Source organism: Setaria viridis, chromosome 2 (genome assembly GCF_005286985.2).
Source record: "Setaria viridis chromosome 2, Setaria_viridis_v4.0, whole genome shotgun sequence".
NCBI classification, from domain to species: domain Eukaryota; kingdom Viridiplantae; phylum Streptophyta; class Magnoliopsida; order Poales; family Poaceae; genus Setaria; species Setaria viridis.
The window spans coordinates 40675258-40703211 of record NC_048264.2 but is presented as its reverse complement, the minus strand read 5'-3'; the positions used below and the strand labels follow the sequence as shown (position 1 = coordinate 40703211).

At 50.5% G+C, this 27954-nt stretch overlaps 2 protein-coding genes across 2 annotated transcripts; one reads left to right on the top strand and one right to left on the bottom strand.

Moving 5' to 3' along the window:
- Nucleotides 1-9856: 9856 nt before the first annotated feature.
- Nucleotides 9857-12244, top strand: LOC117844534 (glucose-6-phosphate/phosphate translocator 2, chloroplastic). Its single transcript, XM_034725230.2, has 5 exons — nucleotides 9857-10472; nucleotides 10568-10793; nucleotides 11070-11292; nucleotides 11679-11892; nucleotides 11985-12244. The coding sequence occupies exons 1-5, from the start codon at nucleotides 9981-9983 to the stop codon at nucleotides 11994-11996; spliced, it is 1167 nt and encodes a 388-aa protein (XP_034581121.1). The 5' UTR covers nucleotides 9857-9980; the 3' UTR covers nucleotides 11997-12244.
- Nucleotides 12245-13973: 1729 nt separating this feature from the next.
- LOC117844408 (septum-promoting GTP-binding protein 1) lies at nucleotides 13974-17212 on the bottom strand. Its single transcript, XM_034725119.2, has 6 exons — nucleotides 16671-17212; nucleotides 16070-16193; nucleotides 15853-15949; nucleotides 15717-15756; nucleotides 15316-15399; nucleotides 13974-14426 (listed from the first exon to the last, which is right to left on the bottom strand). Exons 1-6 carry the CDS (start codon nucleotides 17073-17075, stop codon nucleotides 14262-14264), a joined length of 915 nt encoding a protein of 304 aa, XP_034581010.2. The 5' UTR covers nucleotides 17076-17212; the 3' UTR covers nucleotides 13974-14261.
- Nucleotides 17213-27954: the final 10742 nt, after the last annotated feature.

Sequence of the window (27954 nt, the reverse complement as noted above, 5' to 3'; positions counted from 1 at the left end):
CCCCCCTGTCTCGGGACAAAAGATTTAGTCCCAGTTGGAATTACCAACTGGGACAAGAGGGGGCGTTGGTGCCACAGATTTTTTTTTAGCCGTTACAACAGGGATTAAAGTCACTTTAGTCATGGATCCAATGTTAATCGGGACAAAAGGGGTTGGATGGAAGGTCAATTCTCTACTAATTCTCTACTAATGACTATATAATCCATATCTACAGTCCCAGTAATTTCAGATAACCACACACCATAATGGAACAGGAGCTAGCTGTGCATGCATTCATATAGTAACAGTGACGACGAGCCTGCTTTCATCATCACCAGCAACGTACGAACTACGGCATTTCGAGTGGCCACACAGGTTCCAAATTTTTAGCCTGCCTAAAGGCCGGAGTGACGGACTGATGCTATGACTAATACGGCGATGAACAGTTTCGGTGACATGATTGGCGCCCATGTGCCGCGGTTGACAAACAACCCTTTCAGAGGTCGACAAGGATCAATGTGTATGGATTGTTCAATGTTCAGGCAGCATACACTACTCCTGTATGGAGTCAGCACGCCATCTTTCAGCAGCAGCTGCCAAACGAACAGACATTCTCTGACAGGAATTGAAAGAAACTGGAATAGATCGTCCATGGCCCTAGACGAGTGAAACGGCGCGGCAACCGAATGCTCGTCGGAATCTCTGTCCTGGGTCTCGGCACGTGGTGTGTAAGGGCTGTACATCTCCATACTCGACGACAGTGTGCTTGAAAGAGATACAGGAACATAGGACGGGATGCTCATTGCTAACGAGTTGTAGTACGCGTGTGTGAGTTAGTGCAACCGTTTCAGCTGTGATCCGCTTGACTAGGCCAGGAGGTTAGGCGCTTTGTTACAGCATGTTGGTGCTTTGTACATGCATATATACTCCATGAGTCAATACAGAAATCGTTGAGTTGGCTCACAATCACATCATCTCCCTCGTTCATGGTATCAGACGGGATCGAGAGCTTCGTCATTGCCTCTCCTTCCGATCCTTCCGCTTCCGCTGCTATGGAGGGTCCCGTCGATTCTTCCTCCTCCGACTCCTCGCCACCGAGCTCCTCCGATCATCTTCATGATCTCCTTCGCCACATCCACCGTGGTGATCCTCATGCCTCTGGCTCCGGTCTCGCCCGCAAGGCGGCGCCACTGGAGCCGCCACCGACAACAACCCTCCCCTTCCGTCTGTTCCTCCTGCCACCGTTCAAATGGTGAACATCCGTGCCCACGTCCCCATCGTGTTGGACATGGGCAACTCCAACTACTCCCAGTGGCGGCGTTTCTTCGAGACCGTCTTCACAAAGTTCGGCCTCACCCACCACGTCACCGCCACTTCTCGTCCTCGCCATCCCAACCCTGAGTGGGTCATGAACGACGCCAGCATCGTAACTGGTTCTACACCACCGTGACGGAGGATCTTCGTGGCTTCGTCATGCAGCCCGACGACACGGCGGCCAAGGTTTGGCGCGCCATCGAAGGCGTCTACCACAACAACGTCATCGCGCGCGCCGTCTACATCGAGGCCGAGTTCCGCAATCTTCATCGGGGTGAGATGTCGATCTCGCAGTACTGCAACCGGCTCAAGGAACTCGCCGACCAACTGCGTGATCTCGTCCAGCCCGTCCGCGATGACAATCAGGGGATCAATATGCTGCGCGGCATCAGTGATCGTTTTCGTCATGCCATTCCTTCCATTACTTCGAGTCGCACACCTATCTCCTTCCTCGAGGCTCGTTCCCTTCTCCTCGGAGAGCTGCGCCTCGACCAAGAGGCCAAGATGCGCGCCGCCCACGCCCTCTACGCCGGGCGCGGCGCGGGCGGCGGCTCCTCCAACCCGGCTGCCAATGGGCAGTCGTCCTCCTCCGGGCGCTCCAAGTCCAAGAAGAAGCTCCAAGTCCAAGAAGAAGAAGGGCAAGGCGATCATCTCCCTCGTTCACTCATCTTCCATAGTAGTTGCTAAAGCGACTGCACATAATTTGTGTTTCTTTTGCGGGGTTTAATTTGGACCGCTCAATCTTATACACTGCCAATTCTCAATTGGTCAGGAGATGAAATTTTTCTGAATGACTAAATCAAGAGACTGAACCACGTGATAAAACAAGAAATTCTTGTCTGAAGAGAAACTAACGCGTGACTTTTTTTTCCTACTACTTTTTGTATAGAATTGGGGATCGAATTGTGAGTTTTCAGCTCCTACTGCACTGCAACAGATCGACCAAAATCCATGTTCAGATCTTTTCAACGCTCATGTCTGGATCAAACCTGATCCATCAGAGTATATGGTTCACAGCTTCTGCACATGGCTTTTCTTTCCAGCAAGATAGCTAGAACGATGATTATGCCGTTGAAAGATTATGCCGGAATACGATGCGGTTTGGACGACATAATCAATCTAAGCTTAGCCTCTTCTGGGAGACCTTTTGACATTTCAGAGGCAGGTCATGGAGTCTTCCCCAACCAGGTTGAAAGTGCAGTAGAGGGGCTAATACAATAAGGGCCCCATGTTAGGATCCATGGCACAAGGGATCATTGACTTGTTGGGCCAGGCATATTTAGTACTGCCAGCACACCTGACATGACTTCTCTACAAGAATTTCAAGCAGGAAAGATGGACAGGATTCAACGTATACCAAACTGCTACCAAGTTAGAAGTCAGAATGCTGCACTAGAGAGAAGAAAGCTACAGGTATAGGGTATTGGGTGAACGAAATTAGTTGATGATGTGCCTGCTAACATGCAGTTCATCAGGCATTGGACCGAATGAGGCGATGGCAATATTCTGCTGTGTGCTGTGTTTCTTATCGTTATCCTGCTAACTAGTGGGATCCTCAGCTTGTAGTTTATTGTCGCAGCTCCATGTGGAATCTTAACTAAGTGCTGGATTTAACAATCAGCTGTCCTGTCCATGTTTTAAGCCCCAGTGCCAACTGGCAACCGAGCTACTGTAATCGTTTCTGCGTTCTGCAACTGGTGAACTAGCTCCCAACTGTTGTATGCAGTTTCAGAATAGCGTCATATATAGCGTGTTTTAGGGACACGAAAAATCATAGCTACTGTAATCGTTTCTCCAGATGGTAAACGCAAGCAGGAGCCCAAATTTTTTCATGGTGTCGCCCCTCCGGGGCTGCAGCATTCCCTCCGGCCGTGAACCAAATGGCAGCGCTCTGTTCTTGTTTAAAAGAAGCTGTGCAAGGTTTTTGAGCACATGTGGACACAGCATTGGAGTCATGAAGATACGTTGCATAATGCAATAGCATCGTCCAAAACCCGTGCCGGAATTCGCCATGGCTCGGAGTGCACAATACGAACAAGGGGGTCACATGCGTGGAGAATCTTGAGAAACATTAGACCCATCCAAACTTGAATGCGCCACCAGCAAAGCTGGTACAAGAGCGCGTGTCGGCAGTTTGTCGCTAGAAGTTAGTAAACAGGCGGTAACAAGATGGTAGAGTAGAAGCAGCATTAGGCCTAACCTAAACAAGAAGAGATGTGTTGCATGCGGTAACCTTTGCGGTTGGTTGTGCATTTTGAGGTATGCCTGGATGTTGATGATCACAATGGGGAAAAGAAAACTGATGGCCGGTGAATAAGGAATTAACGACGGCGCGGCCAGCAGCAAGAAACGCCGTCCGGCCCATCGCTCCGCAGATCGGGCAGGCCCACCGAGCTCAGAGCTGCGGAAATGATGGGCTCTTTTGACGAATCGACCTGCCCTTATAAAAAAAAAGAGAGGAGGCGAACCTGGCCGGACTCGTGGGCCGGAAGGGCGAAGCCCAACCATGCGAGACTTGCTTGTCTCTGTTTTGCTCCGTCCGCCCCCCGCCCGCTCGCTCCGCGCGCGCGTTGTTGGACGGATCGGACCCTACCACGCACGAGTCACTGTCCAGTCCGCACTGCGCAGCAGCGCCCGTCTCGAAAATCTTCACCCACTTTGCCGATCTACCCACCAGCGCGGCAGCGCGCGCGTAGGAGGACTACCGATAGCCGTAGCGGTAGCCTCCATCGCGATTCGCGGTGGTTCCGCACCCACGCTGCGTGTCACTTGTACGCGGTCCTCTCGCAGTCTCGCCTCTCGCGTGTCGCATGCACACCGCGCACGACGCCATCATCGGATTCCCTCCGCGACCGCGTACATCACCAGCTGGACCCCCGCGCGTCCGTGCTTCTCACATGCGCGCGCGCGCGCGCGGGGGGGCCACGCCCGGCCTGCTGCTCTGGGAGTGGGAGCGCACATCACAGGCAACGGCGCGGGGGTCGTGCACATGCACAACGGGGAAATCGTGCACGGAACAGCAGCGTCGTCAGGCCTGGCGGGGACTCGGGAGAGGCGAGACTGCAGCTGGCCGCGGAGCACATCGAGTGGTGGAGGTGGCCGCTCTGCCGAGACCGGCGTCTGCACCCCATCGGAGCAGGCGAGCGAGCGAGAAAAATCTCCGGGACACGATACTCCGTCCGGACCCGGGCGCCCGGGAAGCCAACAAAGCCTGCGCAGCGACAGCGACAGCATCGCGTGGCGGCATGCCGCGGCCCGCGCGGAGGCTACCGGGTCCGGACCAACGGTCGAGGAGCACACGCCCTGCCCGCTGGCTCCAGAGCAAGGAACCAACGAACGGCCGACGGCGCCGGCCGCAGGCCGCGGAGCAACGGAGCCTGGCAGCTACCGACGCGGAAGAACCCGATGAGCGTTTGCCAGCTCGCTACTAGCGGCCGGCGTGTCAGTGTTTGCCACCACGGCACTCACACTGCACCGGCACCGGACGATAGAAGCGACGAGCAAAGTTTACCACGTCGACCACAAGTTACCTTAACAGAGTTTTACATGCAGTAGCTTCAGGGAGCAGTGAGTAATCCGATTCCAGACGTCGATCAAGCTGCGGAAGCCGACTCAGAAACCGGAAAGATCTCGCTCCAAATGGTTGGCGCGCGCGCGCCTCTCCCACCCATCTTGTTGTCATGCATGGAGCGATCGCCACTCGCTGGCAGAGAAACCTGCATCTCCTTCTCCTCACTCTCTTCTGTGCCAGACAAATCTTAAACCGCTATGTAAGTTCAACTCGTTTTCTTTTTTTTTTCCAGAAGAAAGAACCGTGCCACAACTTGAGACCAGAGAGATCACGAGTGATTCTGGACGTACACCAGCTAGGCGCGGAGGAACATTCGATCCGTAGCTCCAAGTAGCGTGACGGCCGAGCGGCGCTCACTGCTCGACGACTCACGATCGATCCCATGGAAGCAAACAAAGCGAGCGTGCCGTCAAATTACCAACCTACATCATCGACCAGAGAGAGTCACCGCACCCACGCGCGTGTAAATCTTGCTCCAATTAATTTCTTTTTCTTAAAGAAAGAAAGCATGGTGAATAAACGTCTGTCACACCTGTAAAGACTTGGCCTGTTTGTTTCAGCTGCTGCTTTTGAGTTTTCATATAAGTTTCTAACTTTCCGAAAACCGTACCAGAATTTTGCTGTTTGTTTCAGCTTACGTCTTTTCACACTAAAAAACTACCAAAAAGCTTAAGTAAACGGGTGCTTAAACGCACGCTGCATCTTCATCCCTAGTCCTCACACGGCACACATCTCACCGCGCATTGCTCGAGTCCGGCCGGCATCCCCGGAGGTATAGGCGGTACTGCTCACAACTCACACGATCCGTTGGAGTTACAGACGGCCGGCATCCCCGGAGGTATAGGCGGTACTGCTCACAACCCATCCATGTCGTCTCTGTACTCTGTACTCGCACGGGCCGCGGTTACAGGCCGGCGGACACAACAGACGATCGAGACGAGGAGGAGAAGGGCGACGCGCGGGGCATGCAGCATGCATAACGGACGGACGGATGGGTCGGCTATGGAGTACAGAGACGACACAAAAAGGAGCGGCGCATGCTGCGCGCGCCCTGCTCCTGCACTCCTGCTAGCTAGCTCTAGGAGTGCACACACACACGTCAGGATTCAAGAGCCAGAGAAACACGTATGGCAGGTAGCTACTGGATCGGAGGTCTGGTGCTAGCTATAGTACTCCTAGATTTCTGTATGACGAGTTTGTACCACTCGGATCACATCACACTATTGTCCTAGCAATAGCAAGAAAGGAATCAAACCATTTTAAATGGAAGTACGTAGAGCCATGCCAAAAATAAAAAGGCACCAATTTCCCATGCTTCTCTAAGATCTCACTCCCATCATGCGTGGAGCACACAGCGGATCGGAGGAGATGGTAAGGAATATACGCATGAGGTGACTTGTGCGAGAGAAGTCTTAGACCGTACATAAATCTCTCTCTCTGTTTTTTTTAAGAAACAAAATACAAGAACACAAGGAAAACAAGAAGTGATTTTCGACGTACATTACAACTTGACATGAGATAGACTGCACCGCAGCCATTCAAATCCATAGCCGTGAGATGCTTACCGCTCTCACCAACTTACCATCCATGGAAGCAAGAACAGGCAATCATATCATCAAATTGCAACTTGATCCCTGCCTTCACCTAGGAACTGGTTGCTAATTGACAAAGATTGAGCAAATGCATGTGCCAAGAAAGAGAATTTATGGAATGTTTTTAAGGGTTTGTGCAAGAAAATTCATAGACCATACGTACATCTCATTTGCTATTCTAGAAAATGTTTAAAATATGACGCACTGCGATCACAAGTGATCTTGGGCATACACTACACCTTGACATGAGAGAGCCTTGAGGTGTAAATTGCTTGCCAACTCTCGATCGATGGAAGCAACAGCAAGAAAGCAATCTCATCAAATTGCCAACTAGATTGTCGATCGTAATCAATATAGAAGCGTGAGACGTGAGATGATAGTGAGTGACCTTGGACGTACACTGCATAATGACATGACATGTCCATCGCGGTACTTCCAATAGGTGCTCATTGCTCACTTCCAAAATTCACAATCCATGGAAGAACCACGAACAAATAAAAGCAACCATGTCATCAGATTGCCAACTAGATCGACCACCGATATTGCTCCCTTCCCCCAAAACCAATCGCCGGTTTTAGCGGTAAAGATGGGTGCGAAAATATGCACTCAGAAAAGGAATATAGCGTATGGACTCCTGATGCTTGAGGCGCTCATTGGTCACCAACTCACGATCCAAGGAAGCAACGGTACGAAAGCAATGCCATCAAATTGAACAACTAGAGTCGATCGGGAGAAAATATCACCAGTCTTTTGACGACAAAGATCGACGCAGAAACACGCGTCGTGGAAAAAGAATATGGGGAGTTTTGGCATGGCTCGAGCGAGAAAATTCTCAAACCGTACATAAATCTCACTCACTCAATTCGCTAAAGAAAAATACTGAAACATGTACCGTCACCTGAGATCACGATTCACGAGTGATCTTGGACGCACGCTCCAACCTCACATGACACACATCACACCACCACACTCCTCGAGTCCGGCGGCCCAGAGGCGCTCGCTCCTCGCCGACTCACAATCCATGAAGCAACAGCGAGCAAGCCATCAAATTGCCAACTAGTTCGCCGGCCGGCAGCACCGTGCACCACCACTGCACCCCCCCCCCCCCCCCCCCCCCCCCTTCCCCGAAACCGATCGCCGATCTGGCGACAAAGATCGAGGACGGACATGCGCGTCGCGTCGCGGAAAAATCTCGCCGGAACGAAACAACAGACCGGCGGGTCCGGCCCCGCGGCTGGCTGGCCCGCAACGTGGCCGCGGATCGCACGAACGGCGGAGCAGCGCGCGCCGGGACCGCCCGCACGGTCCGGCGGGCCCTGCCACGCGGGGCCGCGAGCGCCCTCCGCCGCGAAACGCGTATCGCGCCACCGCGGGCGCGGGGACCGCGCGGGCGGCCGACGGTCACGATTCACGAGGAAGGCCAGGCTTCTCCCGCGGGAAGGACGACAGCGGCGGGCCCGGCCGACAGGAGGGAGGGCCCGCGACGGCGACACGCGGGCGCGCGCGCGTCGTCCGCTGGCCCGATCGGTCGCCGGCCGTCCGGCGAGCGAGCTAGTGAGGCCGAGATCGCCGTGCCGCGGTGAGTCGGTGACACGCTTGGCGGCTGGCGCTGCTAGCGAGGGAGCGTTCTGATCGCGCGCGTCCCTCTCGATCGTCAGACGAGCGCCCCCTCCCCGGCTCCCCGGGCCAGGTTCTGGTGGTCGTTGCAGGGCGCCGGCATGGAATGGAACGCTGCTGGGTGCTGACTAGTCTGACCGGCAGGCTGCGGCACGCGAGTGCCGCCAGCCGAGCGGTAGGAAAGGGCTTTTGTACTCTTGTATCTGGTGTCATTTTCCTTCGAAAAATCTGATGTGTACATTTGGGGCTCGACATATCAAAGAAAAATCTACGTGTTTTAAGTATGGCAATCAACTGCGAGTTTGTGTAAATATTGCGCAAAATGGATCTATGTCTAGTTGAGACTTGATAGTGAAAAATTAACAGTCGATAGGTCAATTTATTGTTCGTTCTAGTTCTAACCATTTGTCAAAAAGTGGTTTTTCCGGACTTGTTATGCGCTTTCAAGTTTGTATAGAGTTCATTGTGTTGTTCATTGTTGAGAATTGTCTTTGAAAGGTCCGGAGCAACCTATATTATGCTCTTGGAAGTCACACACATGCATGGTCTGAATTGAGGAAAGCCCTTTGGCATATGCTGCAAGTTTTGCACGCTGCAGGCATGCAGCCAAATTAAGCCACGTTACACTCTCAGCAACCGTCTACTATTCTAGCATACAACAAGTTCTCTGAAAATACTAGGAAAATTCTGTTGTCAATTTTAGACGTGTAGGACTGTTGGTAAAATTTGTTCAGACTTGACGCAACTCAAAATCAACGTAACAAACACGGGAAATCACATGTGAACAAAATAGCAGCCATCTTTCATTGTTGTGAAATGACAAAAAAGTGTGGAGCTATTTCAACGTAACGTATTGTAACGAAAACAACTTGATGTATTTGCAAAATATTTCTACAAAATTATAAATAGTTCCATTGCATAAAATTAAAAATATTTTTCATATAGTAGGAAAGTATTGCCATGTTCAATTAATGTGCCCCTATTGTTCACATGCTTCACACGAAAATCTTGCTCTTGGTAACATTGGTTTGTACTGTAATCGTGGCGAATCATATGGTACTTCTGACTATGATAGTAGGGGCGATGATGTGATGGTGTCCGAACTATAGACTCTTCTACATTTTTTCTTTTTTTTTTTTCATATGTATTATTGAATTATAAGATTGAGGTGACTAGATAACAAATTATTCCAGCACGTACTCGTAAGTAAAATTTGAATGCAAAGAACCATAAGAAAAAGGAATATGCTCTTGGAATTCAAGAAAATGTTAGTGATGAAAAAATATCTATGACTTGAGTGTTCTTTCTACGCAAAGCGCTCATCCAAAAGCGATGGTTCGATCATCTCCAACATACGACTACCTTCTATTATTGTTTTCTCTGAAGCTCCCTCCTCGAGCTCAAGCATGACTTGAACATGACATCTCTATAATTGACGATTTTTTGCAATGTGTTCATCATTGTTGATGCTGCCACACTAACCTCTCTTGGCTTGACGCCTTTACCCTACCTTGCACACCGCTATTCCTGTGCCATTTGTGTTATTGTGGGCACGCCTCTTAGCCCACACCCGCCACCACCAGGTGGACATGCTCCATTCAGCATTAGCTTTCCAAAAAAAAAAGACCATCGAAAAACGCGGAAATGAAAGACATTAGAAGCAGGAAAAACCCCAGGGTGAAAAGAAAAGATCCGCGGAAGAAGAGGCCTGAGGCATCGAATTCCGAAACCGCCTCCTCCTCCTTCGCGCGCTCCCTATAAATACCTTCCTCCCCACCATTCCCCTTGGCATCAGACCATCACACACCACACATACACAACCGCCGCCGCAGCAGCCGCAGGCGCCTGCCACCCCCCGACAAGACCCCGAGAACTCGCCAGCCCAGACCATCCTTCCCTTCGCCACAATGCTGACCGCCGCCGCCTCCGTCAAGCCCTCCGCGGCCGTGGCCGCCACTACAAAACCGGCATTCAAGCCCCTCCACCTCCCTCCCCTCCCCGCCGGTGCGCCCCGGCCCCTCTCCCTCTCCGTCTCCGCGCGGCCGCTGTACCGCCAGGAGCATGTCCTCGCCACCGTAGCGGCGGCGGCGGGCCGCAGCGACCGCGCCTCGTCCCCGGCGCCGCCGGCCGCCACCGCGGACGGCGCCCGGCCGGTGGAGGTCGCCGCGCCGGCGGAGACCGCCCGGCGCGCCAAGATCGGGGTCTACTTCGCCACGTGGTGGGCGCTGAACGTGATCTTCAACATCTACAACAAGAAGGTGCTCAACGCGTTCCCCTACCCGTGGCTCACGTCGACGCTCTCCCTCGCCGCCGGCTCCGCCATCATGCTCGCGTCCTGGGCAACCAGGATCGCCGAGGCGCCCCAGACGGACCTCGATTTCTGGAAGGCGCTCTCTCCGGTGAGTGGCGGCCGCCTTCTGAAGATTTCTTCTCGATGCGCTCTGTACTTGTGAGATTTTCTCGTCCTGATGCGAATCGTCTCGTGGCCGAGCAGGTGGCGATCGCGCACACGATCGGGCACGTCGCGGCGACGGTGAGCATGGCCAAGGTGGCCGTGTCGTTCACGCACATCATCAAGAGCGGCGAGCCGGCGTTCAGCGTGCTCGTCTCCAGGTTCTTCCTCGGCGAGCACTTCCCGGCGCCGGTCTACTTCTCCCTCCTCCCGATCATCGGCGGATGCGCCCTCGCCGCCGTCACGGAGCTCAATTTCAACATGGTTGGTGAGTGACTTGCGAATCCCCATTTCCTAAATCTCGGAGATACTTATGTCAGATACATGAGAAATATCATAACAAGGATTGTATCTTCAGATTTCCGTAGATAGTTTTGACTTTTAAGACATTTTGGCACCAATCAAGGAAAAAAGAGATTTTGTGGTGGATTTTCACCTGATAGTCGCTATTGCAAAAATTGTCAGACATTCACATTCTGAAGTCTGAACAGGGTCATTTGAAGAAGAAGAAAATACTGAATCTGTCTTGTTCGACCTACTGTAGGATTCATGGGGGCAATGATCTCCAACCTCGCATTCGTCGTCCGGACCATCTTCTCCAAGAAGGGGATGAAGGGCAAGTCAGTCAGCGGGATGAACTACTACGCCTGCCTCTCCATTATGTCCCTGGTGATCCTCCTCCCTTTCGCCATCGCCATGGAGGGGCCTAAGGTGTGGGCAGCTGGCTGGCAGAAAGCAGTCGCCGAGATCGGTCCCAACTTCGTCTGGTGAGCTCACATGCTCCTTGGACTACTCACGTTGCATTGCACTCTCACAACTGTCATGCCGGTTGAGATTTTTGTGTCTATTCGGAATTCCAAATGCTTAATTAATCTGTTTGCAAACTGTAACATGAAATACATCAGAATCCAGAAATGTCACAAGGTTGAAGAAACAACCTATGATTTATCGATCTATATCATATAAGTATCCAAAAGATAGTATACTGTTAGCATTGCCTCCCCAAAAGAGCACTTTCTTGTGTAGGGACAGAGCATGGTGGCGAGATATGAATTGCTCGTTCTGACAGAAAACAAAAGAAGAATCATCACTTTGATATTTCTATGATAATTCAGTTTGATTCATGTGGCTAAGAATTCCTGTGTGGATGTAGGTGGGTGGCGGCGCAGAGCGTGTTCTACCACCTGTACAACCAAGTATCCTACATGTCGTTGGATGAGATTTCGCCGCTGACATTCAGCATCGGCAACACCATGAAGAGGATTTCTGTCATTGTCGCGTCCATCATTATCTTCCAAACGCCCGTTCAACCCATCAACGCGCTAGGAGCCGCCATCGCCATTCTTGGAACCTTCATCTACTCTCAGGTAACTCACCACGTTTGTTTTGAATTCATCGCGGCTAGGTAGACAAGTATCAATTGAACGCTGAATTTTGACGAAAACATTCAACATTGCAGGCAAAGCAGTAAATGCCTTGGAATCTAGATGGCCTCAGTTCACCGCGGATCGACTCGGTGCTCGAATATAACAACTTATAACTTATGAGCGGATCTAAGGACCCCTTGTATAATATTATTAGATCCTCTTTTTTGTATTTTATTTTCTAGGACTAGCTACCAGTTTTCCTGAGCTGCTCATTTCTTTGTGTTTTCACCATGACTATGATGATGTAGAGAAAGATGTATCCATCTAAATAAAACTACCAGATTTTTTTTTCTTGGCGCTTTTGTTGCCTCCTAGTTCTGCGGTCCAAAATAACTCGTGGTTCAGAATGCATCGGGCTACCATTGCATTTGTCATGTACCCATGTTTCACAAGGCGAGGAACAGCACCCGCGCATGGTCTGGTGAGCCCCTCTTGTTCTCTTGCTGGCGAGTGGTGACAGGTACAGGGGAGCATGGCCCTGATGGGAGGCCTTGTGCAATTTGCACACTGAGATCTTTGCGACGGATTCAGCGTTGGAGCGTAGCTGATCTTTCTGTACCCACGTTGCCGACTCCTTTGTTCTTCTGTTTGGTCCCCGGGTCAGCATACTTTGTTGTTCGGCCTATGAGACTGCTGATACATCACCATCGCAGGCAGCATATACCCCTGTTCTCGATCCAAAGATCAACCTTCTGCTGCTCTAAAGGCCGTTGCATTTTAGTTTGCAATTCAGACGTTTCTTTCATGCTTTTTCAGAAGATCATCCAGATGGTGCTCTTTTGATGTTAGCTACTAGTAAATGTGGCTACGGCTTAGAATATAAACATCATATATGCTGTAGTGAAGATAATGCCAGTGAGTTGCAGGAAGATCTGGAGGCAGAAGAGGGGAGATACAGGGATACAAAAGCATTTTTAGTAGAAATAACCACCATCATTCTAAAATGGTCACCGGAAAATTATGTACAAAAAAAGTACCGAATAATTTCAAGAAGGAAGTCAAACATATCAAACAAACAAGTGAGCCTACCATAGTACCATTGTCCAAACCTGATGCAGACGTGGAAACAGTGTCTCTGAAACAGCTCTAGGCGATTTGAAAGGCCGAGGGTACAATTTCGTGTTCTTTTAAAATGTCAAAAGCCCCAAAGTGGCTGGGATTTGTAGCGGTGGAAAAGCCGTTTACAACAACTAGAAGGCCGTTTTACTACTACATAGAGTTTGCAAGCTAGGATCACAAGTAGCACTTTGTACAGTTGTACGTACAGTGAGAGATGACATCTCTGTCCACTAGTTGTGTGGAGCCCCGTGAGCAAGATTGCGAGCTTCCCGGTTGTCTTCTCTCTGAAGATGAGTGAAAATGATTTGCACGTACCCTGTATTTTGTGAACTCTGAAGCGATGGGGGTTTTATGGCCTTCTCATTTTGGATCTCCTTGTTGCATCGCTTTGATGAACACTTGGGGCTGGTGGTACTCGGGCCGTGTCCACATCGTGGGCCCCACGCCTGAGCTGCTGTTGGGCTGCTGCTCTCACCCACACTCGACCGTAAGAAGCCCATGAATTAATTGCTATAGTCGAGCGGCCCGAATGTGGAATCTGACATTGAACCCAAATGTCGAGTCTCTCGGAGAGGATTTTGCTCAGTCCAGACAAAAGAGAGCTCTCACCGTTCTTTTTTTCTTTCGGTTTATTGTTGAAACTTTTTCTTCGTGGGGCATATGTGCCCAAACTAAAATCGTGAACCGGACTGGTAGTCCACTAATTTCAACGGCGATGGCGAACGTGCAACTGCAGTTCCTTTGTTAATCTGAACCACATCTCCCGCCAAGATCCTGAGCATCATCAACCTCCAAAAAAGGTTCCTGAGCCTTAACTTAGGCATCTCGCACCGTGCGTCCGTGCCATTTCGAGTGGAATGTTGAGGCGAGCACTTTGCTCCCCGTCAGGTTGATCCATCGAAACGAAAAGGGTCATGGAGTTGATTCGTACAACATGATGCAGGACTGTAGATGGTACGGAGTAATGGAAACATGCATGGATTCCTATACACTCTGGCGAAATGTTACAACCGGGGTCCTACACGCGCAGGGGACACCGTCACCTATATGTACAAAGGCATCTCGCCTTGCCTGCATCCGGCCCTCGAGAAATCGAGAGGATGACCGAGGACGACGGGGCGAGGTCGTCGCTCGCTCGCTGGCTCATGGCGGAGGAGGTCAGCAGGAGCAGAGCAAGAGGAAGACACGATCCGACCCCAAGGGTCGTGTGCGCTGCCTAATTATCTGTTAGGAGGAAGAAGTGGAGGCCGTCAGAAGTCTATGATGGGCTCGCCGATGGTGAGGTTGCGCTCCACCGTCCACGGCAGGTTGAAGAGCTTCGCCGTGATGAACTTGAAGATCTTGTTCACGTTGATGTTGTGCGTCGCGCTCGAGAAGAAGAGGGTCGCCTTCATCGCTCTTGCGTATGCCCGGGCCTGCGAGCAACAGAAAACACACGCGAGTTTGTTAGGAAATATGCAAATGCAACAAAAGAAAAGTTCCAATTAGATGCAAGGTTGCCATCGGTTTTTCTTTTAGCATGTCCGGTGAGGAGTGACCATCAATCTGCGTCCTGTAGTACAAGGCCCACAACGAAGACTGACGTGCACTCCAATTCGGATCTGAGGCACTTGGCAAAGTGGACAACAATATGAAAACCTGACAATGCATGCCCAATTCCCAAGTTTTTCTGAAGTTTGACCCCTTCAGTTTGTCGCTCATGGCGCCCATCGTCTCCGCCTCCAAATGATGTGGTTTGGGCCTACTAATACTAGTTCACAATGGCTCCGATCAACACCATAAGGCCCAGTGACTTCAATGTGCAATAACAGGTGAGCACTCTCTGTTGACAACAGTCTTAATTAGTCCACTGTACCCCATTCAAGTTCTGATTTGGGGGCTCTACAGCGCAGCTCTGTCGGTCACTGTCACAGGAGTGCGGAGTGCCCAACCGACGAGGTGCTTGTGGATGCAATCGTGCTAGGATTCTTGGATTTGTGGCTGAGTATGGGAAACAAGCCCAAAATGTTTCACCTAAAAAGATTCAAGAACAGTTGTCTAGTTATGGGCAATGGTAGTTTTTATATATCTCACTTGAGGTTACTTTATTTACTTTCAGGCCTTGGTTGAACTGCATTGTTTCAGATGAAACAAGCATGTGCAACACAGCTACCCACGTCAGAACCAAGGCAATTTCTCATCTTTCTATGCTAGCAACAGATAAAACCACATTGGAGATGCTGAAGGCCCCATACCCAAGAAACAAAGCTACCAAGAACAACATTTCGATCAGAACAAACCAGTATTGTAAAATGCAGAGCTCACCTGGTTAACAATGGCCCATTGCATTTCAAGAGGAAGCTGAGCAAAGTCATCAAACTTTGTCCCGATTAGGATTGGAATAGCCGTCTGTCAGAAGACCCAAAAAAAAAGAGCATTGTTCAGTTACAATACCAAGGACAATGCACGCTAGTACCGTTCATCTTGTAAGCTTCTAAAAGCATACGAGCAAATCTCAGAGTTATTAAATTGTTGCAGACAGTGATCTGCAGAAATGCAATTGTACAAGTGGGAGGCAGCCCATCTGCAGTTGACTGTTTGCAGCAATTTGTAGCAGTTTTTTGCTTATGTTCAGTCACTAGGACGTGTTCAGATATAACAGCAGATGCTACAGAAAGGAAACCCGAGATGCACAGGAAGCTGTCAGCAAAGAAAAATGCACCAACCTTATTCCATTTCCTCGCCCTCTCGTACCAATCTATAATACTGCACCAATAAACAGGTAACCAGAAATGAGGACCAAATAAGAATTTGCTCTAATGTTCTGAATTTGAGTTATTTGGAATTGATCTGAACACGAACTTATTAAGCGTGCACCGGCTCGTGAGATCGAACATGTAAAGGATCGCAACGGCATCCTTGCACGCGATTGGGATGTGATCGACAGACTGGACGTCTCCTGCATCCATTCCACAGGACATAAAAATAGTCAGGAAAGGTTGGGGAATCTGGCATTTGAACCAAAGGAACCAGCAAAGAGAATCGCAGCTTCAAACTACATTTTTTTTTTCTGGGTTACCTGCGACGTCCCAGATGCTGTAGGCAATCCTAGCTCCCCGGACGGCCATCGTCTTGTCCATGAGATTCAGGCCCGTCATCTGCAAGCCGTTCTGCTCCTCCCCGTCATCTCCCACATACTTAACCTGCAGAGGAACGAACACCGACAGGAAGATTAGATTTACAGTGGCTCGATTTGGCATTTCTGATTGCGGAATCCAGTTCCACGCTCTTGATTGTGAAGGAATTGCACGATGATAAAGAGAGATAACGAACTTGTCTTGGTTCTAGGCAACACGGATTCTAGAGGTTCTGTTGGGTCGAGCAATTGATGATGAAGCTTAATAAAAAAAAGCGTGGGCACCAGACGGACATGGCCGTACCACCAAACCAAACCAAATCAAATCCTCCGTCAAGGTTGCGCAGCAAGGCATTAAGCCAGGTCAAAAGCAGCAACGACAAGACGACGGCGGCGGCGAAGACGCGTAGAAGGTAGAGAGCTTATCTTATAGGGATTGTTAATTAAGTTATAAGACGGTAATAGTAGGTATAATCATGGCGATCAGATTAAGGATGAGGAGAAGAAGGGCGGGAAGAGTAAGGTTGATTAGTGGATGGATTACCATGAAGCTGGTCTTGCCGATCTGGCAGTCGCCGAGCAGGCTGACCTTGAGGCTGACAACGTTCTCGCCGTCCGCGGCGGCGGCGTCGCAAGGCGCCGCGTCACCGGCGGCGCCGGGGACGCACTCGTCGCCCCTATGGACCGGTGCCAGCATGGCGCCCCCGGCGTGCGCTGGCGGGCCGAGGCGGCGGTACCGTCCGCCGCCCCGGCCCCCGCCGCCGCCCGCGCCTCCCCCGCCGCCGCAGGAGGAGCACGCGAGCAGCTGGTCCCGCACGATGCGGAGCACCCGGCTGACCACGGCGAGGCGGAGCAGGCGCGCCCAGCGCAGGTCGACCCGGGGGCCCTGCGCCTTCCGGCCGCGCCGGCCGCCGCCGCCGCAGAGCTGCGCGACCGCCGCCACGTTCATGGCCGCCGCCGCGGTGGTGGTGGTCGTGGCGCCGCGGTGGTCGTCACCGCCGTCGTCCCGCCTCCCATGCACCGCCGGCGCCGTGCGGGGAGGCTGGCCTTGGTGCGGGGGGCGCGGAGGAGGCGGTGGGCGCGGGAGCGGGAGGTGAGAGGGAGAGGAAGAAGAAGAGACGGGAGCAGGGGCCCCGGACGCGGAGGCGTATAAGCAGCGGCGGCGGGGCGACGGGGCGTGCAAAAATAGGTTGGTGGCCTGCCGCGCGAAGCTCTCGCTGGCTGGGGCTGGAGTTTTTCCTCCCTCGCCTTCGCCTTATAGCGGAGGCGCCATGGACACGGATGGCGCACGCCTTCCTCGAGCTGGGCGGGTTAATCGCGGGCGGGCGGGCGCGCGCGGCGTGGGTTTTGCTTTGCTCGCTGTGGTGTTATCCGCGGCGCTCGCGCTCGCGTCGGGCCGTGGGGACTTGATGGGAGACGCCGAAACGGAAGCGGGGGACCCGCGTGTCTGCGCTGTGGTGGGCGTCACGTTGGCGGTGGTGGTGGTGTTGGTGCGTGGGCGTGGCGCGCGACGGGGGATGACGGACGGGGAGTTTCGGAGGGAGGCGGGCGGCGGTGGTTGGTTGACCGGACCCGCTACCGCTAGTCGCCGCGCCGCGGTTACCATCAGCGGGTCGGCGTCGGGGCTTTCGCTCCCCGGTGGCGGGTGTCTCGGCCTCCACGGCAAAAGTCTCGTGCGGAAATCTGGAGCCGTCGACGCCGTTGCTGCTTGCTACGTGCTCTAGTTTTTTTCCTCCGGAGCGGTCAGGGAGTCCAGAACGGCGGCTACTACTGGCGGAGCCGTCCGTCGTTCCGTTCTGGAAGCGGGGAAAGGGAAACCCCCGGCAGGTTCCATTCCCAGACGGCGATGGCCACGCACTCGTGCAGCGGCAGCCGCACACGACGTGCGTGACGGCGACCAAGGGTAAGGTAACATTCGCCGGCCACCGATTTTCACGCGCGGGGCCGGACGTGAAAGGAGAAAGTTCCCCCGAGGGCACGGTCGCGGGGGGCGATTTCCGTGATACCGAATGATTCGGCGATCCAACGTTCGGGCGGTCCCTCTGCTCTAACGGTGGCAAGGATTATTCATGGCGCGGCTCCGTACCAAAGAGCGTATTTGGTTCCGCGCCATGAATTGCCACGCCGCAATTTTGGCGCCGTCACAAAGGAGAGCGTGAACGTGTGCATTGAAAGGCATGCACGTGATGGTTCGAATTTGGACATTCGGCAACCACTAGCGCAACGGGAGATGGCACGAGCGTCGTCGATCATTGTGGCGAAAGACCCCAGTAGTGTGATGGGACAACGGCCAAACTAGGAGGAAGTTGAGTGCGGTGATGAGAGGATAGAGATCAAGATGAAACGAGTTTCACAAGCAGTTACCAGGATAGGGCCGGGGTTTGAATTTGATCCTGCTAATTGCAAACAAAGCCTAGGGGAATCGCAGCAAGATTTAGCTAATGAGTTGTAAATTGAGCATCTTGCAATTATTTAGATTACTTCTGACATTAACTGCCCACCTAGATTCGAGTCTCCGACTTAATAAAGGTGCTTGCATATGTTCGATGTTTCATCTGTTAATTTTTTTTGATACGTTCAGAAAAGTGTTTGTTGTTTTTGGGGGGCAAAATAATAAGTCACCTGCTTGTGTGTGGAACAAAATAATTATGTTGACTCGTGTCAACAAGAACTCGGTTTGCATTCAAGATTTTTAAAAGGAAAGAACACGTCCAAACGGAGCAAAAGAATCTGAATAATGTAATTAGCCGCTCAACTTTCGCGGGATCCAACCCCGAATCATTCACCCAATCCATTCGTAGTGGATGACTCGGTCGCATCACATCCGCATCCCTCTCGTGGTTTTCCTCCGAACCACCCACGCCCATCCCCGTCCATCCATCTATATTTCACTCCACCGTGAACTCCATGGCATCCTTTATCAAAAAAAAAAAATCAAGAAAAAGAACACTACCATGGCATCTCGTTCTCGCACGTACTCCAATCCAACAGCGATGCAAGTTAACGATGCTTCGCTACAGCCTACGATCTGTGATCCCGAACGATCAAGATCGAGATGCCAATCTGGCCGGCCTCTGGAATCTGGATGGCTTCTGGTACGTGCCCACAGCCCATCTCGGTTAAACTATGCCGCCGGCCACTGTATTTTTCTGTCACTGTAGTACGCATCGCACAGCTGCCAACTGCCACGCCCGGACAAGACGGAAACACAAGAAAAAAAGGCCTGGCTCGCCACTGCCAATGGCAGGCGGCAGGTGAATCTTGTACCGGGCGCGCGGGGATCGGCGCCAACGTGCCGCCGATCTCATCTGCCGGTACACCACTTACCTTATCGTCTCGTCTGAGACTCCGATCCATCTGAACTCCGAAACGAAACAAAGCATGGGCGGCGGCCTCAGACGGTGAGTCCGGGTCGGCTACTGTTGCGGGAGGGCGCACGTGAACGTGACGCGGCTGTTACCGGCGGTTACGGTCAGCGCATCAGCGGCGGCGACGTCGCGAGGGGGAGCACTCGCGCTCGCACGGATGGATGGACTTTGACTCGCTCTGCCGGGGACGGCGCCGGGGCGTGGTGCGTTCGCGACTGCGCGCGTCCCGTCCCGTCCCGTCAACGTCGCTGTTGCGATGGGGATGGTGGTGGCCGTCGTCGTCGCCATGGACGGGACGACCGTGAAGCCGTCTCCAACGTACGCGCACTTTTTCTTTTCGGCGTAGTGCTGCAATATGTATAGCGAAATTGACGTGTTCGTGGTAGGAGTGGTAAAGGACAAATTTAAGGATGGTTTAATAAGGATCGGATCATAATATTATATGATTTTGAATGTAAAAATAGAGTTGAATTGGATTGTGAAAGAGGTATGAGGGCTATGATCCATTACCACCCTAGTTCGTGGTGGTTGGTGCGCTTGTGATACTAGTCAATCAAAAATAAACTTGATTGGTATTAATAGGAAATATCTTTTATTACGCAAAGTGTATATGTTATTTAGGCCATAGGATGGAGATCCGATGGCCCATGCTCCTTCCCTAACTTTTCTACGTAAGTAGAGGGCATGAGTCCATGAACCTATTTCCATCTTGTGACATATCGTGTGCACCTTCTTCCTTTTAACACTTTTCTACTATTATTACCTTGATGCCGGTCTCGGTGGAACATCCTGCTACGGGCGTAGCCAGCGGGGCCAAAGGCAAGCGCCCCCCCCCACACACCACCCAAAAAAAATTGCCCACTAACATGGGATAATTGTAGCTTCTGGCTCCGCCACTAACCCAACCCTGCCAAGCTACTCCCTCCACGACTGAAAATCACAAAACACCCTACTGCTCACCTATAACCGTAGTTTTGTTGGAGGAGCTCTCAATGAAGAAGATGGGTGCTCAGCAGATGAAAAAAGGTGGTATAAATAAATGTCCAATGAATTGCAATTGATGTCACCCCTAGAAATTTGACAAATTTACACCTTAAGTATCTCATAAGATGTGAAATTAGCGTAGCTCGTAAGATTTCTTGAGATGTAACCTGCACGCTAGGATTCGAGCCATCGACTCAGCACTGGTGCTCGTATTTTTCTGAATTTACTGCAAGATTTAATCGGTGCTATTCTTTCACTGATAGGCGATGTGTCCGTCGACATCAAGGCGCTAGCGGAGATACTCATAGGGATAGAGTTATGTGCGTGTATTTATAAGGTTGAGTGTGGGTGTATTTGCATGGGCATCTGCATCTCTATTGTGTTTAAAAAAGAATCTCATAAGATATATGCATATTTTTCTGTGCTCATCTTATCGTGTTCAAAGATTTTTCTCCTCCGGTTGCAACACATGGCGACAGAAGCCACAGGACGCTAATCGCAGGTCTAAACAAGGAAGGGTAAGGAGTGATTCGCTTCGTTCTGTTGGTTGTAAACACGGAAAACGCCAGCCCCACCGAACTAGAGCACACCGATCGACGGGAGCTGAGCAAGTGCTAGCGTTAGATGGCTACTAGACGATCGAATCAGTGACACACCCACCCGACGGGCACGGGATATGGGCTTGCATTCTTCCCCAGCTAGGGGATCTCTTTTCCACGCTAAGGATCGAGGGAAGAAATGATACGGCTGAATCGATTGATCGATCGGTCGAGTGCCTTGCGCGTTATGCTACCGCGTGTGCTTTTACTTGATTTGCAGTAGCTCACGGACTTGAAAAAGATGAAGAAGATTCTTCTTCTCGATCGGCAAAACTTTCGTAGCACCGACCTGTACGTATTTGCCAGAAAGGGCTCAGGAAACGCGTACCTTTTCGAGCGTCTCTCTGTTGCGTAGAAAGGGAGACGAACAATCATAGCTCCTGTAGCTCGATCTGTTGTGTCGGGACTGGGTTTGCTGCTAATCAACAATGCCAAGAGTGTAGTGTTGCTCATGCGCGTATATCTTCCTGGCAACTGGAGCGCACGCAGGCGCGCAACCGGCGCCATGATCCTCGCATTAGGCAGGCAGCGACCCGCCCCTGCCCATCGTCGCTGTGCGATCGGGCATGGAGCCGAGGCCCCTTTCACGGGCACGTTCTCGTGTCCTATGATCTGTTCTCTGTTGTGCCGAGAGCCCGAGGGACAGAGACGTAGCCCCGCGCATGCCCCGTTCGTTCCCGTGGCCCCCGCGCCGCTCGCTGGAAGCCACATTTACGAGAAACAGGCCGGCGGCGCCCCGATGCAGGCCAGGAGCGGCACGGGCAGCTGCATGCACACCAGTATCGTATTCGCCTGCTTTTTAGGAGTACTCACTTTTCCCTCCGTTTTTTTTCCTGGGGAGGCGAGGAGCTTTTGCAGAGCTTGCAGTCATGCGTTGTTGTGTCATGAATGCCTTAAAAGGGCTCTGATGACCACGGACGGTAAGAGTAGGGATCGAATACTCATTGAATTGAATTTGGATGGCACTATTTACCATATTTTAATTCGAATTCGGATACGAATACGAATCATATCGGATACGAATATAAAATGAATTAATTCGCATTCGGATACTTACTTGACTTGGAACATAGCGTCATATCGAGCACCAATTTGCTTTATTAATGGTTTTATAGTAGATAAAAAAATTATGCTATAAGTAGGGAGTAAATTATGAGGATAGCACACAATAGATAGCTTATTGAAAATAATATATTTATTAATAAATATTTAAATAACTAAATATATATCAAATGAATATCATTTAAATAAATAATTCCATAAATATATAAATTATTTAATAAGAAATAAGTACATCAATACATATAAATATAATTTATTCATTAAATAAAATAGGATAATGTATTTAAAATTAATATGATTAGCCACATTAAAATTAATTAAACATTATCATTATTTCTATATATCACTAGTAATATTAGACTAACATGATTAGTCATTTATCAAATAGATAACTTTTTAATACTTTACTTTATTAGTAATATTAAAGTTAACATCATTTATCATTAATAATTAGTCATAGAAGTAAGTTTTAGATGATTTCAGGGTTCTTTACTCTTCCAGACATCCATATTCCCTAGGTAAGAGAGAGCTGAGTCAGAGTCCACAGGCATCTCGTGATCGGTCTGCGGATGGAGAAAATGATGGGTTAACGGTGCGCTAATGTGGTTGTTGGGTTATATACTTATGCTTCTAGCCACTAACCACAAGTATAGCTATAGAGTAAACAAGGCTTTAAGGTGTCGATGAGCTAGGGCAACCAATAGCTGGTTGGGTTGTGCTGCACCATGCACAGTGACAGTGTACCTTTGCAACACTAGTTCATGGCACAAGAGCAGCCGTCGTACGTGTGGACCAGTGCAGCAACAAGGTGCCAAATTTGCTTTGCCAAATCTTTATGTTCATTTTGGGGGCTACTACAGTAGCCAGCATCTTTTTGTTGACGACTTGGGTGATTGATTTCAGAAGAATAAAAACCAGCAGTCGGTTGGAGTTCCCTTCGGTTGGCTTGACCCATTCACTTGAGTGCACTCTGATAAACTACATCATTCTTGATTGGCTTCACTTAAACTACACTTGATGCCTCATCGATGATCTTTATGTAGCTAGCTGCAGGGTCTGTAGAAGAATACTATACATGACCTTGTGTATGAACCTTGGCGGCCGTTATGAATGATTACATGAGTTAGGGTGCCTTTGGTTGGGCTTTCCAACCTGCTTTTGCTTTTGCAAAAGCCAAAAGCCAACCAAAGGGCTTAAAAGCTCTACGTGCTTTTGCCCAAAAGCTACTTTTGCTCTAGTACAAAATCAAAAGCACCTTCCCCCTGCTTTCAAGTGCTTTTGGGGTAAAAAATTACCCACCTGCCACTGATTATGAAGGTAACGATTTGTTTTTTGCCCCAATCTATTTCTCCCGACGCGTCCGTCCGCTCCTCCCCGCATACCCTTCCGTCTCTTTGCGCGCCGCCATCGGCGGCCCGTCGCCGCACCCCGCCGCCCGTCGCCGTCCGCCAGCCCGCCATCCGCCGCCCCCGGTCGCTGCACCCCGCCGCCCGACGACCCCGACCGCCGCCGCCAACGCCCGTCGCCCCAGGTCGCCGGCTGCTGGCCAGCCATCCGCCATCCCCCGGCCCGCCGTCAGCCACCCTCGGTCGCCGGCCCGCCTCCCGGCGCCCCCGGCCGCCCACCACACCCCGTCCCCCGGACAGCCGCCGCCCGACGACTCCGGCCGCCGCACCCCGCCGCCCGTCGCCCCCGGTTGCCGGCCGCCGGCCAGCCGTCCGCCGATCCCTGCTCATCCATGTTGAAGGATGGCATCCTTGTATAGAACTTTTGATGGATATAGTTCTATTTATGTGGACCAATCACTTTAATGGATGAAAAATATATAAAATTTATTTTGTTACGAGCAATTTGCATATAAACACACTCACAGACCTTTAGGGGCATTATAGGTATTTCTTACACAGCCTACAGTTTCACAGCTCCTCTAACCAAACGGTTTTCTGCTTTTCCCACAACTACTTTCTCACAGCTGCTTTTCCACAGCCCACAGCTCTCAGCAGCTTTTCCAAAAGCCACAGCCCAACCAAACACACCCTTAGTTTTGTTGCAGCTTTAGGTGGAGTGATCATGTCAATCACAATACATAAACGAGCAGTATAAGGTCCTTGATTGAGACTGTAGCTAGGCAAATAAGTTAAAGATCCATCTCATCTTTAATCCTTGTCCCAGATGACAACCAATCCCTCTACAACTAACTGACAATGACAATTGAGCGATGGTGCCTACGGTTTAGGAATTAACAATGCCGTTGTTGTACATCCCATGATAAGGTACAAATGAATAATGCACAAACAGTTATAGGGCATTTGTAACTAGAACCCCAGGCCACACCGGCCATTGATTCATATTCTCAGGATCCGTACCTACCGTGTCGTGACCTGAAGGAAAGGGAAATCGTTTCTTGCATGCATGGCTGAAAGGGCTCTTGCGTGCATGGCTCACGTTAGAAAAATTCTTGGTAGAGTTTGTCGGCTCATGTGCTGCTACTGCTGATGAGCACGTAGCGATTGATGATGTTGCAATTGCAACCGCCAGAAGGTCCGAAAGTGTTGGTTTCAGAACGCAGAGACAAGTGTACGTACGGTGACTCGTTCTATATTTGCTTACGGAGACAGTTCGTCGGTCTATATTTGTCTACCGAGACAATTATACTGAATTCGTGTCCACAGTCAAATTTGCATCCTTTGAATCAAGAAGAGTGCGAGAATCTCACTGAACTAGCTGGTGCTGCTTTTTTTTTAAAGATGATTATTTATTTATTTTATTTGCGGGAAGGTGATCCTATCTTGCCTTAAAAAAAATCTCGCTGAATGAAGTGAGAAGTAAACAAAAGTGCATTATGATCTATGATACCTTTTTTCAAAAGAAAATGTATTTACGTATTTTGATACCTTGGAGATGCTTACAGGAAACAGCTTAAGGAAAACACAAGCTTTCTTGGTGGTTGGTGCTGCAGTACCCTTCCAATAGCACCAACCATGCATTATATAACCTCAATTCATTCATTTTTTATTTAACGTCATAATACATGCATTTATACATGTATGGCAATCTGCACCGCGAAAATATCGAAACTTTGACCACTTTTTATTTCAAATCTGAAACTATATATAGGAAATTGATACTACTTGATTTATTTTTCTTAGTACTCTCATAAAAGTATGTTTTAATTTCTAGTTTCAATATTCTTTTGCGGGCTTCGAATCGATGACTTATCCCATAAGAAATGCTTGCTGTTATTAGTTTCAATATTACCAAAAGCTTCTCACGACGCTACGGTAAAGCGATGGACTCTAGTGTATCCAGGTTCGAAGTCTGAGATACTCTTATGTAAGACGAAACCAGACATACGTCTCTCCCTGTTGATGAGCCTTTTCTTTTCATGTTAGTTCCAATATTTAACCTTGCAATAAACAAAGTAACAAACCAACTCAATATAATTAACCTTACAATACTAAACTAACCAACCAGCCAGCAGGAGATTGGCTAACAACCTTGAATGGCATGCATCATCATCTTCCCTTTACACAAGCCCCGTGCTTAGGTTATTTCCTTGACAGCCCTACCACTACCGAAAGAGCAGAGCATGAGCACAAAAGCAGCTAGACAAGTGGAATCACGAACCACAAGCACAAAGAACACTTTCTCCATCGATCCCCCCCTTTGCCTTCCCTTGAAGCACATCGCTACTCATGTCATGTTCACACAACACAGCATTGCAAAAGGCAGCTAGCTAGTCGATCTCATCTATATGTACAGATGTATAACATATCATCAATGCAAGATCACTAAGATATAAGCATCCAGATCGATGCTCCAGCCGGCGGTTTTTGCTTACTCGCATGCACCGCCTCGCTCCTCATCATGTGCACATATCCTATGGTCCTATCCATCAGCATCGCCCAACAGGAAGTAAACGACATGGGCGCTGCGTTAGGCCCCATTATGCGTGCTTAGCGCCGGCGGCCGGCCACCATACCATCTTTGCTTCTGCAGGTTGGGCACCGGCCGGCCGCCGGCGGCCGGGCCGGGCACGGCCTGCACGGGCCACGTACCACGTGTGTGCATCCGAGAGAAAAAGCAAGCCCACCCCGGCCGCGCGCCGACGTACGGCGCTTTCTCGCGGGGTCGGCTCCGGCCGTTCTCCGATGGATCCTCTTGTTTAATTAATGATGACCTGTGTCTCGTCTGCATGCATAAAGATCTCTACCTTTGGATACGACCATCATGACACACACCGGACACCTCGCCGTTCCGGTGAGCCGTTGCCGTCGAGTCCCGTGTCCTGCGGCGGCGTGGCGTGTAGCAGCAGGACCCTTCACGTGTAACCTTTGGTGATGTGATCTCGTGGCACAAGTCAAAACGCCAGGCGACACGCATGGGCATCATGGGCACTGGTTTTGGCACACGTCGGTGCCGTGCAGATTTGTTTTGTCCGGACCGGGCCTTATCGGCTGTCACGTACGCACACGGGTACGGTGCTCGGAGCACGTACGAGTACGACCCCCCTACGAACAACGAACAGTGTGTTGCACACGAACATGCGTCGTGCGGAGGAGCTCCTTGCAGCTCCTCTGCGTGGGCCGGTCAGACCGTTGTGGGTGGCCGGTCAGGCCAGTTTTGCCGAAGAGCATGGCGAAGAAACTAACGAACGCTCGTCCGGAAGTGACTCCGTCAGGGCAGACCACCTAAAATATCCTCAGACGTCGTTAAGACGAAGAAATAACAGCAGATGGGGATTGAAAAAGCTAAGGCAAAGAGAAAAGGTAAAAGGCAAATAGTAGACTGATAATTCAGCTGTGACCCTTTATATTTATAGGGAGGGGAGATCCCGCCTCTAATGGAGTTGAAATCCTAACAAATTTCTTGTCAAAAAGACAACTCCTAAGTCCTAACTTGGACGGTCTGACCGTCCAGATGCAAATCTTCCCGAGGTCATAACTCTCTCATCCGAACTCCAAATTCATATACGTTTTGATCTACTCGATGAGAGCTACACAATAGTGAAGTTCAATTTGTATTTTGAGCACTTTAACCAAACCGGTCTAACCGTTTGAGAGACCGGTCTGGACAGGTGTGACCAAATCTGCCCATTTTGGTCGTCAACAAAGGGCACGTTGGTTCTTGGGCGTGCGTGTCCACAGGGCGGCGATTCTATTTGACTATTCATCCTACAAATTCAGATGTAATTTTTAAACAGTTGCAGGAGGTGTTCTCTGCATGCATTCAGAGGTAACATTTTGAACTGATGTGCTGAAGGGAACTGCGAAATTTCACCGTTACGTTCCAAAATACATGGATGGGCAGATAAAGATGGGCCAGTCACTAGCTATTTTCTAACCGAGCCCAAAGGGTTCTCCAACATCTGTAAGGCTGTAACAGGTAGTTGCCGAGACAGCGACGTTGCATACGTACATTTTTTTTTTCACGCCCCAATGTCCAGAGCCTGTACACGTCGGAACCTAACCTACCTAGGCCGGCGAGACGGGCTGTTTAGAAGCATCTGTCTACCTTTTCCATGGAACCCATGCGTCCCATTTCCAATCAACTAGAGGTTGGCAGCAGCTCGTTTTCTGAAAGATGAGAGGATTGGGAGACGATAGCACTAACGTTACCGGAACTGAGTTGTCTCAGTCGGAGCAGGATCGGGGTCAGCGATTTGGATATCCTGGCTACCAGCGTTAACCGTGGGGCAGCAAGAGGGCTAGACGGATGCTGCAAACATGGAGGATGTGCTCATACTACCTGCCAAATCCTCATCTGGTTTAAGGCTGCTCTGGTTTCGCAAAATGCTGCAATTACAGTCATTGCA

Excerpts from the sequence above, each read along its gene's own strand:
- LOC117844534 (XM_034725230.2), top strand. The coding sequence starts at position 9,981 with ATGCTGACCGCCGCCGCCTCCGTCAAGCCCTCCGCGGCCGTGGCCGCC. Across the intron at positions 10,794-11,069 it reads GCTCAATTTCAACATGGTTG|GATTCATGGGGGCAATGATC; the intron begins GTGAGTGACTTG and ends GACCTACTGTAG. Across the intron at positions 11,293-11,678 it reads ATCGGTCCCAACTTCGTCTG|GTGGGTGGCGGCGCAGAGCG; the intron begins GTGAGCTCACAT and ends GTGTGGATGTAG.
- LOC117844408 (XM_034725119.2), bottom strand. The coding sequence starts at position 17,075 with ATGAACGTGGCGGCGGTCGCGCAGCTCTGCGGCGGCGGCGGCCGGCGC. Across the intron at positions 15,950-16,069 it reads CAGCATCTGGGACGTCGCAG|GAGACGTCCAGTCTGTCGAT; the intron begins GTAACCCAGAAA and ends GAATGGATGCAG. Across the intron at positions 15,757-15,852 it reads AGCCGGTGCACGCTTAATAA|TATTATAGATTGGTACGAGA; the intron begins GTTCGTGTTCAG and ends TTATTGGTGCAG.